General features: G+C 38.1%; 1 protein-coding gene across 1 annotated transcript in view; it reads left to right on the forward strand.

The window, feature by feature from the left end:
- Positions 1-118: 118 nt before the first annotated feature.
- The window catches only part of LOC144090007 (synaptosomal-associated protein 25-A-like), a 23,096-nt gene continuing 5,243 nt past the window's right edge, over positions 119-17,971 (forward strand). The window contains exons 1-5 of the mRNA XM_077621292.1: positions 119-160; positions 7,754-7,861; positions 9,773-9,814; positions 11,748-11,796; positions 15,712-15,829. Of these exons, the coding sequence (XP_077477418.1) occupies positions 7,790-7,861; positions 9,773-9,814; positions 11,748-11,796; positions 15,712-15,829 (281 nt within the window). The 5' untranslated portion in view covers positions 119-160; positions 7,754-7,789. The remainder of the gene's footprint in view (positions 161-7,753; positions 7,862-9,772; positions 9,815-11,747; positions 11,797-15,711; positions 15,830-17,971) is intronic.

The raw sequence follows: 17,971 nt of genomic DNA on the forward strand, positions 1-17,971 counted from the left end.
CCTTGTTTAATTTTGCAGGGGAGCCCAACCGGAAACGCCCAGCCGCCATCACCGGTTCGCGCGTGCGTGTTACCTCGCGTGCGTGCGGACATCTGTGAGCGAGCGGAATCTATTGCTGTCGGTTCATAGAAAGACGCGAGGAGAAAACCTGCTAAATAAGGTTAGTCTTTTCTTATTTTTATGTTTTTTCCCCTCCCTTCTACGATATTAATTTTCTTTTCTGACAATGAATTAATTTCGGCGTTTATCGGAATCAACTTTGATTTGATCCGCGATCGAATGTTGCCGTCGCCGTTGCGCATGCATCGTCGTCGCTATTGTTGATGGAGATATTATTTTGGTGGGGATAGTATTTTGCTGGATGTTCATAGTTTGCTTGAGTTCCGACTTTCTTGCCGATGGGAGCTTCAGCACCGAGGACAGCTCCGCGTTCGGCCGTCATCCGATTGGCGGCGATTAGGGACTCAAAACACATCGGAAATAGGAACCAAATATCGCCTTGTGATTTTTCCTGTATTTAAATAATTAACTATTAGCTTGAAAGACCTCTTTTGATATAGCCTTCTTTACAAAAATGTAGGAAAAGTGTCCCCAAAAAATTGCACCTGCATTAAATGAGTGAATGAGGGCAGTCCTATGTATTATACGTATATACTATATTTTTAAATCTTACATTATAAACATAGAATCATCTTAAGATGTTTCATTTTTATAGTTTTTAATATTGTGTTCATCTCGTGACTGCTTCATTTGTATACTTTGGACCGAAAAAATGCTCAAAAACATCATATATCATTACAGTGATTATAAAAAGTGTACACATTCCCTGTTTAAATGCGATATTTATGATACCAAAAAAATAGACAAACACAAATATTTTCCTCATATTTTCCACTATTATGCAACCTCTAAGCAGTACAAAAGCAAATTTTAAATGAAAGATAATACAAAGTCTCATGACTGTGTTGACAATTAAGCTATTCCAATCAAATTCATATTTAAAGGCAATCCGGCTGCTTGCTGTCATTTTAAGTGTTTTTAAAAATCTACCCTAATTGTAGTTTGTAATTGATTGAACATATCTGACAACATCAACACAGCGTGATATCGAGATGATTGGCTCTCAACTGTCGTCTCGTTTTCTCATTTTTGCAGCCGGTTATTATTCCACGACTATTTAGATCCTTTGTCTCGACTCTGCAAGGTTTTTTTTATCGCTACTTTCATCTGAATAGAGGAAAACTGGGCAAGAAGAACAGTACGTATTTATTTTTATTTTTTGGAGCATATTAATAGTGATAGTCTCTTCATTATTTTTTGTTGTTTTTATTTATATATTTCACTTTTCCTGTTAAAGCATTGGTAGTTAGCACATCCACAGTCCGTGCCCTGTGATTGGATAGCAGCCAATTCAGGATGTATCGTCCCTATAGTTGGCTGGAATAGGCTCCAGCACCCCCTGCGACCCTTGTGAGGATCAGATGAAACGGAAAATGAATGACTGAAGAGTCTCTTATTCCCTTTTAATTTGACTTTTTTCTCAAACATTCTTACCGCATTTAATTATGATTAAGATCGTTCATTTTTTACATTAAAAATAAATTAAAAAAATAAAAAGATCTATTGAAAAAAAAGATCTATTAAAAATAAATAAAAAAATACATAAAAAAAATACACGGAAAAAAATAAAAAATACATTTAAAAATAAATAAATAAATACATTAAAAAAACATTTAGAAAAATTAAAAAATAAATAAATACATTTTAAAAAATAAAAATAATAATAAATACATTAAAAAACATTTAAAAAAATAAACAATAAATAAATACATTTAAAAAATTAAAATAACATAAAATAAATACATGTACAAATAATAGAAATAAATAAATATATTCATTTAAAGAAGTTAAAAAATAAACAAATAAATACATTTAAAAATATGGTCCACAGATTTTTGAATCGGCCGTTGTTAGACATTTGCGTTCGTCTACCTTCTCCAGCCGCAGTTTCCGATTTCTCTTCACCTTCCGTTAACGTACTTGCCGCTGATTTTTGTCTATATTTCAGAAGGGAAGCGAAGTAAAAAATGACAGCGAGTCTCTTTCAGCCCTTTGAAGACTAATAATGAGGCAGACATTGAGACGCAGCCAGAAAGCAAGTTTAGAGCGCCCGAGGATTGTTGTCAGAGATCCGTCCGTCACAGAGCAGGAAAGAGAGTGACGAGCCTCCGAGGGCTGAGACTCACTCAGCCCAATGCGAGCGCTTCGGCAAACCAAAACGCGCCCGTAGACCTTTCACTAAGTCAGCGTATGAATAACAATAGCATTTCTGACAATACTGTCGCTAACCGTTGCGGTACGCTTAACTAACATCAGCGTGACGCATGTCATCAATCTGACCTTAACGATGATTCGCTGCCAACCCTCCCAGTTCAAACGGCATCAGCCAATTCATATAAAAAAATTCTACATTCTGAATAGAGTTAGACGAATGTAAGTCACGTTAAAAAAATACAAAAAAAATCGGACTGCAGTCTTAATGTGTCGAGGCGCCCTGCGATTGGCTGGCAACCAATTCAAGGCGACCCTTGTGAGGATAAGTGTTATGGAAGATGAACGAATGAATGTGTTAAGGCTTGGGGCATATTCCAAGTATGTCAAATAAGTGAGTGTTCTATAAATAGAAGGACGTGGGAAGCTCAAGTGAAGGAAATCTATGGAAGAAGAGAAAGTGGTTTGTGTCTTGTTTTCCGTGTGCACGTGTATGTGTATGTGTGTGTGTGTGTGTGTTTGTGTGTATTAATCCAGTGGGTTTTATCCTCAGTGAATGGGACAGTGGGGCTTTGCAGTGATTATCCCCTGCAGGCAGGCAGGCAGGCAGGCGTTCCCTGATTATTGCTTTGAATCGGCGGTCGTCTTTTCCCATTCCACGTTTCACGCTCGGCATTCCCAAACATTTCTGGACTAACATTTTGGAATGTTTAGGTTTCGACTTAGGTGGAAGCTGCGTTAGGTGTGTGATTGACAGTGCGTCATTTTAATAGTCTTAAAAAAGGTAAATGAGGGGCTGTTGCTAAGTTAGCTAACTGGCTCGGTTTGTTGTGTTGATGTGCTAGCCGTAGCATTGCGATTTGATTTTCCTTTCTTTTACAAACAGTCAAACTATTTAAGACCCGCCATTATATGTTCATTTTAAGAGCAGAAAGTATCGATCTGAGTTGTACGTTACCAAAATATCCCATTAGTGCTTAGCTAACTTTGCGTCGTAGCGGCTTCCTCATAGCAAGCTGTGTATATCCCTTTAAAAAAAAAAAGAATCTGTCAAACCACCCATTTTTAGCTTTGCTCTTTTCACTTTAATAGCAGGAAGCATCAGGCTGAGTCTTAAAAAATAAAATCCACTCTGTGCCTAGAAAATGTGGCTAGCTGAGTGCTACCATGACAACTCTGTATAATAGCAAAATATGGATAACCTTAAAAAACACCTGTCAAACCACCTTTTATTAGCTTTATTATGTTCATTTTAATAGCAGCAAGCATTGAACAGTCTCATGCAGTGATAAAATCCCCTTAGCACCTAGCAAACGTGGCTAGCTGAGTGCTACCATGACAACTCTGTATACGAGCAAAATATGGATAACCTTAAAAACACCTGTCAAACCACCTTTTATTAGCTTTATGTTCATTTTAATAGCAGCAAGCATTGAACAGTCTCATGCAGTGATAAAATCCCCTTAGCGCCTAGCAAACGTGGCTAGCTGAGTGCTACCATGACAACTCTGTATAATAGCAAAATATGGATAACCTTAAAAAACACCTGTCAAACCACCTTTTATTAGCTTTATTATGTTCATTTTAATAGCAGCAAGCATGGACCAGTCTCATGCAGTGATAAAATCCCCTTAGCGGTTAGCAAACGTGGCTAGCTGAGTGCTACCATGACAACTCTATAATAGCAAACTATGGATAACCTTAAAAAACCTGTCAAACCACCTTTTATTAGCTTTATTATGTTCACTTCAATAGCAGCAAGCATCGAACAGTCTTGTGCAGTGATAAAATCCCCTTAGCACCTAGCAAACTTGGCTAGCTGTGTGCTATACGAACAGCTTCGTCATAGCAAACTGTGTTTAACCTTTAAAAAAAAAAAAAAAAACTCAAACTACCCCAATCATAATCATTTATAAGGGCAGTTATCGGCAAAGGTTGACAGGTATGCTACGTATATATCTATTATTTTAATTTTAATAGAAACAAGCATCAGACTGAGACTGCCTACGAAAAACCCGTCATTAGTTCATAGCAAAATGGTGTCAGTGCTATTGTGCTTTTGTGTAAATGCCATTAAAGCAAACTTAAAACAAAAAAAAATCTGCCAACCCAGCCTTTAAAAAAAAGCATGATAGTACTTATAAATAAATGTTCTTCTCCCCAAAATAGCAACGCTCTCTGGGGAACAATGCTAAAGGCACATGCTCCTACTTTTCAAACATTCAGTCTTTTGGGAAAATATAACCCTCCAAATGACATGAAGTTAGCCCATAAAAATCAATACATTTGCTGCTTTTGCTCGGTTTATCGTCCAATTTATAGTCGCACACTTTGTCTCTGGCTCATTATCTTGACACAAGAGAAAAGAATTCAATGCGTCCCTTCATCATTTTCATGGCGATTAATAAAAACAAATGTCCCTTTTCCGCTCCTGACGTGTGTCGCCGCGAATAGCTCCCCAAAAAAGTCATATTTATAGGCACGCCACTGTGACGGCAGATTTCTCTCGGCGGGCTACTGTTTCTCGCTTTTTCAAAGGCCGCTTTTAATTTGTTCATTTGTAGCATGACAGCTTGCGGTTGCTCAACTATTATGGGAAAATTATGGGTTTTGTGTGTGTGTGTGTGGAAGGGCCTTGATTACTCGTGTATGCACACGTGTTTTATGTTTATTAGCAATGAATCATTAAAGTGGCTAAGTTGAAAGGAAGCCGTGTTTTTTTTCTTCTTTTTTTTTCGTAAGCTCCAGGCTGCCATGATGCTTTCTGGCCGGCTTACTTTTTGGCACACGCGTGTGCTTCCTGTTGATAGGTCAGCATGCAGCGGCAATGCAAACACACGCATGCCATGTATGCAGTCTACTGTGCTTTTGTGTGGGTGTGTGTTTGTGCTATTTTGCCATTTTATTTACCTTCTCCCGGTTCTTTAATGAGGTCTTCGGTAATTGATGTTTGCCATTTTGCTTTGTCTGATGATAATGTTTTGCAAATGTCATGTGGGAAATCTTGGTAAACATCTTTGTAGACTTTCAAAATATTTTGCCGTGATTTGTGGTTGATGAGGTCATGGTTTAAACGGAAAAGAGGGTGAAATGGTCTTCCAACTACAGTGGTACCTCGAGATATGAGCTTAATTCGTTCCGGGACTGAGCTCGTATGTCGATTTACTCGTAAGTCAAATGAACGTTTCACATAGAAATGAACTAAAAACTAATTAATTTGTTCCAAGCCTCTGAAAAAAAAAAAAAAAAAACAGGATATTGGATTGTAAAAACATTTTTATTTGTTCTAATTCGCCATCTATGAACAAAGTAACAAATATCTAGTGGTTTAATAGTACTAAAATGTGTTTAATAATGCTAAAATGTGTTTAATAGTACTGAAATTAGACGGATTTCACGGAAGAGAGATACTTTTTGCACGGTAACGCGCTTGTAACATAACATAAACAAATTTAAATGAACTTGGATTATGATGCAGACACTCAAAAATAAATTTAATCAAACTTTACACTAAATTAATTCTGATTTTGTTTGAAATTTTGATACCTTTTTTTCTCCCGGGTTGGCTCTATTGGCCCCGCCTCCACCCTGACTTTCAGATGCAACCTATCGAGGGTTGTTTGCTTTTGTTTTCCCTTCAAAATATTCCCAAAATGATGCACACAAATGTCCTCACAATAGGATAATGCATGACCACTTGCCAACGAAAAGTAGTATATACTCCTCTCATATTAGCGATCGCTCCGGCCATTTGCGCTGACTAACAGGGGGGAAAAAAACACTGAAAAAAATGGAAGGCTCCGCCCAGTGCCCGTAGAGACATTACACGAGGGAGTTGCGACGGGAAAGACAGTGGCCATGATCTTCTTATGAGCAGCCTCTTGTAAACATACCATTTTCTTATGCATTCCTGTTGTTTTGCATGTCAGATTACTTTTCCTCCCCTTTTCATTTATTATTATTTCATTTTCACGGACCAACGAAACCAGTCAGCGATTAACAGCGATTTAACCATGATATGTATCGCAGGATTATGTCGGTGCTACTGGCATTATTTCTAACGTTTGTTTATAATGCTTATTTTCACCTGAGGGAAGAGATTTGACATGATTCCAATTTGGTATTAAAGGACAAGCATTTGGATTTTGGGGAGAAATTGAGGATGTCAAATAAAATATTCAATTTAACGTCATGTTAAATTTTGCCATCTCGTTTAGCTAAAACATTGTTTATGTTAAGAAAACAAAATCAAATACATTTTAATTGCTGTTATTGCTAGCGATAAACATCCAGTGCAGTGACCGATCCTTGCCCGATTCCAAGTCAAAATCCATTGGACGTCTGCTGCCGTCAATGGCAACGCAAGCACGTCACTCCCTGCCGGCCTCCCCGGTGCGTAGGGAAGACAAAGAGAGGAAATGGCGTGGAGTGTAGTGCCAGAGCAAATCCTCTTTTCCTCGCTCGGAATTTAATCCTTCTGAGCCCGCCGGCCGCTGTCTGTCAAAGTAGCTGATTGGGCCGGGGAGGCCGGCGGAGGCGCCGTCAGGCGTCCGTGGAGTTGGAAACCAGCCACTCCATTTTTATTTTTTTATTATTATTTTTAAATTTATTTATTTTATTTTATATATTTTTTTGTATTTTGGTATATTTTGTATTTTATTTTATTTATTTTTCGTATTTTTTATTTTTTAATGTATTTTTTTATATTTTATTGATTTGTTTTTTTACTGTATTTATTTATTTTTAAATGTATTTTATTAATGGCTTTTTTTAATTTATTTTTTTAATGGATTTATTTATTTATTATTTTTTAATGCATTTTTTATTTGTTTATTTTTTAATGTATTTTTTATTTATCTTTAAATGTATTTATTTTTTAAATTTATTTATTATTTTTTAATTTATTTTTTTATTTTTTGTAATGTATTTTTTTTATTTTTTGTAATGTATTTTATTTTTATTTTTTTTGTAATGTATTTTTTATTTTTTTAAATTTATTTATTTGTTCGTCTCTTACAATAACGCAGATTCCAAAATCTCAGCCGACCAAACTGGAGGAAATTGAAAGTTGACGCCTCCAACAGAAAGTGGCCCCGCCGCAGTAAGATAAGCGGAGGATCGATAAGCGAGCGGAGGCGCCGCCGTCGCCACGGGAAGTGAAAAGATACCCGGCGGCCGTTGGAAAAGGCAAACCGAATCGATATTTGTCTTCCTCGTCGGCCCTCCTTGCGATTATTGCCACGGTGCAAATGAAAAAATGTCAACATGAATATTTTAGAGTGCAAAAAAGTGAACGTTGAATTATTAAACATCTCGGAGGAAGGAGATACATTTTCACATCATCTCGCCGCCCGAGCTCCCTGACGCTTAAACGCCGCCATTGACGGCGACGGGCGTCGGGAGCCGGCTTTCCCGCGACGAACGGATCGGACGTCGAACGGGAGGACGCGTCCTCACGTCCCGCTCTCCTTTTGTCTTGCAGCTCCGTCGTCGTTGAGTCGAAGATTGGAGACCAGCCATGGCAGACGAAGCCGACATGCGCAACGAGCTGTCCGACCTGCAGACTCGCGCCGACCAGGTCGCCGACGAGGTGAGACGTCGTGGGAGGGAGACTGTGGTGGGGGTGGAAGGATGGATGGATGGATGGATGGAGGGTAGAAAGGGGGAAGGAAGAAAGAAAGGAAGGAAGGAAGGAAAGAAGGATGGATTTATGTTAAATTTGGCCTGATTTACGGATGGATGGATGGATAGAAGTTAGGAAGGAAGGAGGGATGAAAAACATGGATGGATGGAAGGTAGGAAAGAATGTAGGTGGTGGGTAGGTAGGATGGATGGATTTAAAAATAATGATTTATATGAATTGTTTAGCATTTCGCTGCTCGATTAGATCCAAGATGGCGACACCCGCACGGGTGCAGCGGCTCTTTGCTCTCCATTACTGGGAAAACGCACTTTGTGGCACCACCAATTTCGCTATACGCAGCTGTGTATGATGACAATAAAGGCTTTTGATTGATTGATTGATTGATTGATGGATGGATGGATGGATGGATGGATAGATGGATGGGTGGGTGGGTATGTTAAACTTGGCCTGATTTACGGATGGGCGGATGGATAGACGTTAGGAAGGAAGGAGGAATGAAAAACATGGATGCATGGATGGATGGAAGGTAGGAAATAATGTAGGTGGTGGGTAGGAAGGATGGATGGATGGATTGATGGATGTGTGGGTGGGTGGTTAGGTTATGTTACGCTGGCCGCATTTACGAATGGAAGTTAGGAAAGTACTTAAGAAGGAAGGGGGGAGGAAACACATGGATGATGGAAGGTAGGAAAGAATAGGTAGGTGGGTAGGTAGGATGGATGGATGGAAAGTTGTTTGATTGATGTTAAAATGGTAGCATGGTTGATTAGAAAGACATGGATGGAAGGACTATTGGATTTGTGTAATGGATGATACTTAATGGAGTGACTATTGGATGGAGGGGGAGGGATGGGGCGCAGACATGAGAGGGAGAGAAGGATGGCGGGATGAAGGATAGAAGGAAGCAAGGAGGAAGGAGGGGGGAGGGAGGCTGGATGCACTAAAGGGAGGAAGGGAGCCATGCAGGATGGAAGGAAGAAAGGAAGGAAATGAGAGAGGAAGGAAGGATGCACAAAAGGTTTAAAAGGAGGAAGGGGTGGAAGATGGAAGGAGAAAATGAAGGAGGGGGAGGAATGGAGAATGAAGGAAGCAAGCAGGAAGTGAGAGAGGGAGAAAGGGCTGGAGGACAGACAGAAGGAAGGAGGAAATGAGGGAGGGAGAAAGGAAGGAAGGAGGGAGAGAGAGGGGGAAGGGGGAGGGTAGAAGGGACAAAGGAAGGTAGGGATGGAGGATGGAAGGAAGAAAGGAAGGAAATAAGAGAGGAAGGAAGGACGCACAAAAGGGAGGGAGGGAGGTTTAAAGGTAGGAAGGTGTGGAGGATGGAAGGAGAAAATGAAGGAGAAAAATGAATATCTATATATATATATAGTTATTTCTTTATCTATTTATTTATATCTATATATATTTATATATATATATATATATATATATATATATATATATATATATATATATATATATATTTATATATATATATATATATATATATATATATATATTTATTTCTATATCTATTTATTTATAAATTAAATTATATATATATAGTTATTTCTTTATCTATTTATTTATATATATATATTTATTTATTTCTATATCTATTTATATATTTTAATTTATTTATATATTTATTAACGTACTTAACTATTTATTTATGTCTAAAATGTATTTTGCTGTGTCTGTATTCTCACCCTCTTGCTACGAATACGGGATTAATAAAGTAATCTAATCTAATAGAAGGTAGGAAGGAAGGAAGGTTTCCTGATGGATATTCACCGAAAGCGTGGTTGAAAGAAAATCAAATGAAAAGTATAAAGTCAACCCGCAGCAACATTGTCTTGTGGTCCTTTTGTCTTGCAGTCCCTGGAGAGCACTCGTCGCATGCTGGCTCTGGTGGAGGAGGTGAGTTCAGCGATCGGCCCCCCCTCGTCCATCCCAAAGCCGTCCCCCTCACCCCGCGGCCCGCTCGCTCCAAAGAATCCCGTGGAACGCGCCACGGCCAACTTCCACTTTTAGCGCCAGCCCGCCGTCTAAAAATAGCGCTGCGTAAGACCACGGCAGCTGGCCACGTTTGCATAAATTGTGCCGGCACGCCCGTTAACTTGGGGCAAGCGGGCGGGCGTATGTCCCAGCCACTGTAGGCGTCCTGACGCAACAAAGAGGGCAAATAATAGCCGCCCGTTCATCCTCCGGCGCCCTGGCGCGCCACCTGCTCTCGAAGCAAACGTCAAGATTAAGCTAATTGAATAAGCACGCACGTTAGCTTCCCGTAAATACGGGGCTTTAAAATGGCGGTCATCGTCGGGCGACGTCGCGAACGTCTCCGTCTCACGATGATGTGACTCGCCTTTCGTTGTCTTGGCGCGTGACCTTTGGCGTGTAAGATGGCGGCGCGACCTCATAAAGTCGCGGCGAGTTAGCGGCGCGCTGGAGATGCTGACCAATCAGAAGTCGTCTACTGGAATTTGTGGGGAAAAAAGGGTTATTTTAGGCAAATTTCATTTTGGAATGGTGGCAAGCGCAAACAAACGGGTTATTTTGCAATGGGATTCATTTTTTTTATGACAACTATTAAACCATAAAATAAAAATTAGTTTAGTAATAACTCTTGGTAATGTAGTTTTGTTGACTTTTATTTTAAGAGCATAAAATGTCATTTAAATGGCAGTACAATGGTGGAATGTACCATTTTTGTAATCTCAATTTTATTTACTTGTTTATATTATATTTGTTTATTTAATAGTTTTAAGGGCAATGGTCACATTGGTTAAAAAATATATATATATATATATAGTATATTTAGTAAAAGAGGGAAATAAATCATGAATCTTTTAAATGAATGCTGCCAGTTAAAATGAATTATACTTGCGTATAAATGTGAAATTACTTAGTAAAAATCCAAATTATGAATGTGAATTTACTTAGTAAAAATCCAAATTATATTAAATAAAAAAATGTTAATCAATATAACCTTCCCAGCATACAATTAAAACTATTAAACATTTGCAATCAAGTAATACTGAGAGACATATTCAATATTCTTTTGTTCTTCTGAAAATGCAGAGCACAAAACAGCAATTAGAAAAACTATACATTAAGTTTAACACATCACGTCTATTGACGTCAATGGCAGCCAATGAGTTAAGATAGATGAGGCCACAAAAATAATACCAAAAAAAATCTGAAAAATTGCCTGTGCAAAAAACACACCATTTATAGTATTTTATTTTTGTTCCTGTTCCGAATGGATTGAAGGTCATGCAATTTTAAGGGTAGGGCTTATACGCGGAGGTGGCTTATACGCGGAGGTGGCTTATATGCGAAAAAAAAGGGTCGTTTATTTATTCCGCTACGTTGAGTCTACATCACAGGTGTCAAAGTGGCGGCCCGGGGGCCAAATCTTGCCCGCCACATCATTTTGTGTGGCCCGGGAAAGTAAATGATGAGTGCCGACTTTCTGTTTTAGGATCAAATTAAAATAAAGAGTATAGGTGTATTTTACACTTCCTGATTTTCCCCCTTTTAAATCAATAATTGTAATTTTTTAATCCATTTTTTCTGTGTTTTTAGTTCAAAAATCATTTTGTAAAATCTAAAAGTATTTATAAAAAAAGCTAAAATAAACATTGTTTTAGATCTATAAAAAACTGAATATTCAGGGCTTTTTATCCAGTTCTTTTAATCATTTTATTAAAAATAAAAAATCTAAATCTTATATCTAAAATGGTCCGGCCCACGTGAAATCAAGTTGACGTTAAAGCGGCCCGCGAACCAACCCGAGTCTGGCACCCTTGCTCTACATTAAGTTTTACTGTCATTTTTTCTTCTCCAATAGAGTAAAGATGCCGGAATCAGGACTCTGGTCATGTTGGACGAGCAGGGAGGTGAGTCCCGTTGAAAAACCACGTCGCCGAACCTCCATTTTGTGAGCTTTTGACTTCATTTCCGCTTCTCCCGCCGCTGCGGCAAAACTCGTAGCGCTCGCTCTACCATTTAATAATTCAGGCAAAGTGAAACAGGGCCCTGATGAGCTTAAGGGTTTTGCGATGAGCGCTGTGTTTTCACAAGAATTTAGTCAGGGAAACTGTTACGTTGCTCGTTTTGGCTGCCATCCAACGTTTTTGTATTGATTCCTACTCAACAAGACACTCTAAAAACGGCAATGTGTTCATTAGGGGTTTGACTAGATATCTACATGGTCTAATATCGAGATGCGATGTAGCCTAATAGCTTATCGACTTGCTAACGCCAAGAGTGGATTTTTTGTTTTTGTGAAATAATCGTTATCGCACGCCCCAAATTGGAAATTAAGATATTCCCAGAGGCCACCACCGCTAACGTTAATGCATTTTTACTGTTTTTCATATTAGCTGAATTGAGCAGCGAAATACTATACTTTTTCAGGCAATCGTGTTTTTCATGCTAGCTTAATGAATCAAATCAATCAATCAAAAGCCTTTATTGTCATCATACACGGCTGCGTATAACAAAATTGATGGTGCCACTCCACAAAGTGTGTTTTTCCCAGTAATGGAGAGCAAAGAGCCGCTGCACCCGTGCGCGCGCCGCCATTTTGGATCTAATTGAGCAGCGAAATGCTAAACAATTCATATAAATTATTATTTTTTGGGCTGCCACTATATGTCGGTGATACTTATGAAACCCCCTTTTAAGGATGAAATTTATAAAATTGCGTTTGGTAGCATTGCTAGCATTGCTTAGCTGACTGATTTTGTTGTTTGTGATTTCAAGGAACAAAAGTACACTTCATTTTCATTGAAGAGTGTTCGGTTTCATTAGTTTAAACAGAGAGAGACGCACCTGTTGTTGACTTTTTATCTGTCGCAGATGTGTGTGTGTGTTATAGGCTAACTTCTATTAGCTTGTGGATGTAGGGCTATCTCACTAGCTAGCTAGCTCAAGTCAAAATCACCTGCAATGGGGATGTCTTTCTTGCTTTTATTGTCAATTTTGTCCAAAAGTCGTCCACTGAAGCTAATCCAAAAAGTCCCAACTTGTATATTTAAAAGAAGAAAAAAAAGAAAGTCAAAATTCAACTGTCGTGTTTTTATGGTTCATCTCTAAAATGGCGCCTGGCTGCCACCTGCGCTTTGGAAAGTCTGTCCCTTTAAGAGTTTCTCCTTGTAGAGGACATAGTGTCTGCGTCTATGCGCTAATGGACATTAAAGCTACGCCTATTAAAGAAGCAACGTGGCAATCTGACCTTGAAAGACTTTTAATAGCTTCACGTCCTATCGACCATTTCTCCAAAATGGCGGCTTTAAGGAAAGAAATGGACAACACCATCTTCTAAGACAGGGTTTGTCCAACGTGGCCCTTGTATTTATTCATTGGGTCAAAACGGCGCCATCAAAGGCAGCTGTGAGGTAATAATAAGTTAATATTAATAATAATAATACCGCAAAATGTCCCGAAACCAACAGGAAGTCACCTGGATATGAAAAACATCAGCAGGAACTGACAAATGAACAAGAAGCATCCCAGAAAATCCCGGAAAATTAATAGGAAATGATCCAAAATTTCCCATGAGTACCCTAAAATGAAAGTGAACCAAAAAAAATGGACGCAAAATGAACGTATTGCCTGCTATTAAATTAGCAATGGCGGCTATGGATGATTTAATTTTGGATCTAAAATTGGGGGAAAATATAGGTGTATTGTGGAGTTTTCATGTTCTAGCTGCGCCTTGGTGGGTTTTCTGCGGGTACTCTGCTTTTGGTTCCAAAACATGCGCGGTAGGTCAATGATTTTTGGCGCTTGGCTGGCAATTAGTTGAGAGTAGAGATGTCCCGCCCCATCGCATATTTTTGCATATTGTAGCATATTTTAGCATATTTTAGCAGCATTAACAATATTTAAAACAAGGTCCTCATAATTGGCGTTTGGACAAATATTTGATTAAATAGTGAATATAGAATTTTCAAGTCCATTTAATTTAACAGTACTTATTCATTGCTGTTGACAGCGATAGATGTCCAATCCATTTTTACTGGCAGGTTGGCAACAAATGATCTTTAACTAAATGTACAAAAATTACAGTATCTATGTTTAATTTAAGTATACTTTTTATAAGAGTCAAGTTAAAAAAAAACAAAAAAAAACATTAGAACACGCTGGAGTATTTGTTTAAATCAATAAATTACTTATTTTCTTTGTTGTCAGCCCTCCCAGTCAAAATGGATTGGACATCTAATGCCATCAGTAGCAGGCATTTAGTTAGACACGACGTACAAATTGTTAAATATTTCCACAAATCAATATTTTACAGTGAAATATTTTTCAAAGACCATTTTTCAAATTGAAATACATGATTTAAAACAAAAACAAATACTGGAATCTAAAAGTTTTTTATATATACTTTTTAAAGCTAAATTGAATGAAATGTTTTTCTTATAAAGTTCACCATACCATAGTAACTTTTTTTTGAAATCAATAAGTTGCAGTTAAAGTAATTTTAGTTGTTTCTTTTTTAAGTTAATGTATGAATTTAATTTTTCGGGGGTACAGTAATCCCTCGATTGTGGCGTCTTCACTTATTGCGAATTCACTACTTAGCGATTTTTTCCAGCAATTAGTTATTTAAAAAAAAATGTATTTTTTATTTTTCTTTAAGCTCATAAAAATGTGAAAATCCACGATGAATAAAATATAATAATATAATAATGATAATAATAATAGTCACAATAATAATTACAATAATCACAATAATCATTATATCTTAATAATCATAATATTCATAATACTCATAATAATCATAATACTCATAATAATCATATGATAATAATAATAACATAATGATAATAATAATAATATAATGATAATAATAATAGTCACAATAATAATAATCACAATAATCACAATAATCATACTAATCATAATGATCATAATAATCATAATAATCATAATCATCATAATCATCATAATCATCATAATCATCATAATCATCATAATCATAATAATCATCATAATAATCATCATAATAATCATAATAATCATCATAATCATAATAATCATCATAATCATCATAACAGTCATAACAGTCATAACAATCATAACAATCATAACAATCATGACCATCATGACCATCATGACCATCATAACTATCATAATCATCATGATTATGATGATCATAATCATCATAATCATAATATTCATAATAATCATAATCATCATAATAATAATAACAATAAATGTCAAAAGCCCCAAATCTTTTCTTGACCTGTGAAAATTCCATCACTAGCTTCCGCTGAAAACCAAGCCACACCCAAAAAGCATCACCCGACGGGCGTCGCCCCCTGGCCCCGCCACGCTCGGCCCCGCCCCGCCACGCTCGGCCCCGCCCCCGTCTCCGCCCCCGTCTGTGCGCCAATGACGACAATGCTCTCACACCTTTGTCCTCACCACAGAACAACTCGATCGGGTGGAGGAGGGCATGAACAAGGTCCACGCGGACCTGAAGGAGGCCGAGAAAGATTTAAAAGATTTAGGCCAGTGCTGCGGGCTCGTTTGCCCGTGTGTTCAAAAGTAGGTACCGGCCGGTAGACACGCCTACCGCGCCTGTCAGTGCCAGTTTTGGTGGTCACGTTGCTATAGTCATGGTGGTGCTAGTCATGTCTCACCTGTCTTTTGTCACAGTCTTCTTCTTCTTCTTCTCTCTTTTCTTTGTTTTTGTTTTTTTTTGTCTCTCCTCCTTTGTCACCCCCTCCCCGACCTCCGACCTCTTTCTTTCTTTCTTCCTTCTCTTTGGCTGGAAAAATGGTCAATGTGTGGGTAATCAGAGCAACTGGAGCGCATCGAGGAGGGGATGGACCAGATCAATAAGGACATGAAGGATGCCGAAAAGAATTTGAACAATCTAGGACAGTTCTGTGGTCTGTGTTCATGTCCGTGTAACAAGTAGGTGGCGGGCTTCCGAGGCCCCATGAGACCGTGACCATGATGATGATGATGATGATGATGCACCGACGCATGCATGGGTGTGCCGCATGGACCGGGGACATTTGGGGCCATTTTCAGCCTGACTTCGACAAACATTTTTTTCCCCTTGGGAGAGGCTCCGAAGGCACTCACTTCTCTTTTCAGTCAGACAAAAAAATATGTATACATTTTTATTACCGTATTTTCCGTACTATAATCGGTAAATCATTGTATGAAATTCACTTAGCAACTCCTAAACACTAGTACTACTACCACTACTGCTACTACTATTAAAACTGCTACTACTACTGATACTACTACTACCACTACTACTACTATTAAAACTGCTACTACTACTACTACTAAAACTACTACTACTACTACTGCTATTAAAACTACAACTGCTACCACTACTACTACTACTAGTACTACTACTACTACTACTTGTACTAGTACTACTACTACTACTTGTACTAGTACTACTACTACTACTAGTAGTACTACTACTTGTACTAGTACTACTACTAGTACTAGTACTACTACTAGTACTACTACTACTACTACTACTAGTACTACTACTAGTACTACTAGTACTATACTACCAGTACTACTAGTACTACTACTAGTACTACTACTATTACTACTACTATTACTACTACTATTACTGCTACTATTACTACTACTATTACAAATACTATTACTACTACTATTACTATTATTATTACTACTACTATTACCACTACTATTACTACTACTATTACTACTACTATTACTACTACTACTATTACTATTACAACAACTACTACTACTACTACTACTACTGCTACTACAGCTCCAAATAGTGAACACAGTCCCCTACTACTACCACCACCATCACCACTACAACATTTTATAATCTGATCTATATGAAACATTTTATAATCGGCCATTCATTAAAAGTGCGCCTTATAGTGTGGAAAAAACGGTGGTAATATTGAGATTTTTCACCCCAAAATTATGTGCTTGGAGTGATGTTTTTTTTTAATCCAACTAAATAAAAATGGTTTACTCTATTTTTTTGATTCAGTGAAAAAAGTTACTTTTAGCATTTCTTGTTTTTAATTCCATTTAACTTTGCATTCTTGCTCCCAAAAATGCCTTTCTGCCTCCCCCATGAACTATTAATATCCTTAAAAGTTGAGGGCAGGCTGGAACATGGTCCAATTTCCCCTTGCACTAACTTCATGTGAAAGCTGGCATGCATGCATAAATAACAAAAACGCCACAACGGGTTTGATTTTCTTTGTTTTGTTTTGTTTTTTTTACTTTAATTGAATTACATCTTTCTCTCCAGCCTTTGTGGGCTGCTTCCCCTTCACACAAGCCCTTCATTGCTCATTGGATGAGAGGTTTTTCTTCCCGCAGGTAGCAGCATGAGCCAGGACCACAGACCCCCATAATCCCCGCCCCCAACCCCGCCCCCGCCCTCGACCCCGACCCAATCCCGCACCCCCTTAGAAATCCTAAAGGGATTTAATGAAGTTCAATTGCAATGACATCATTTCATGCGCTAGATGACGAGAGATGAGGCGCACGCGCTTTGCTTTCTTATGTAACGCTCCCGTTACGTCATGTTCTTGTTTCTAGCGCGGCGGCCTTGGGTCAAAAGCCAGCGCGGCGCCGACATTTTTTTTTTACCAAATGAACTTCAACGTTTTACCGTTTGAGTTCGAGACATCAAAAACGTTCTCTTGCCATTGACGTCCATTTCAGTTTGACTGCCAGGCCTCCCAGTCAAAATGGGTTCAATGCATATAGCTACCATTGGCGGCTATAGGCGTCTAATTCATTTGAATTGGGAGTTCTGACAGCGAACATTCAATTTATTCTAGTCAAAATAATTTGGTCGACCATGGCCGTCAATGGCAGCCAATGAGTTAAGTCACAGAAGAAAGACTTTTTTTTACCCACTAAAAACAATCTCTAAATTTGAATACAATACAAGATCCTACCTTTGTTTCACTATTTTTTTCAAGGTTTCCCCTTAAAAAATAGAGAAAAATTTAACTGAATTGGACGTCTATTACCGTCAATTGGCATTTCCCATTTCCTTTCTCTCATTTTACTAACTACCACAACACA

The sequence above is a fragment of the Stigmatopora argus genome, chromosome 2 (genome assembly GCF_051989625.1).
Source record: "Stigmatopora argus isolate UIUO_Sarg chromosome 2, RoL_Sarg_1.0, whole genome shotgun sequence".
Lineage (NCBI taxonomy): Eukaryota > Metazoa > Chordata > Actinopteri > Syngnathiformes > Syngnathidae > Stigmatopora > Stigmatopora argus.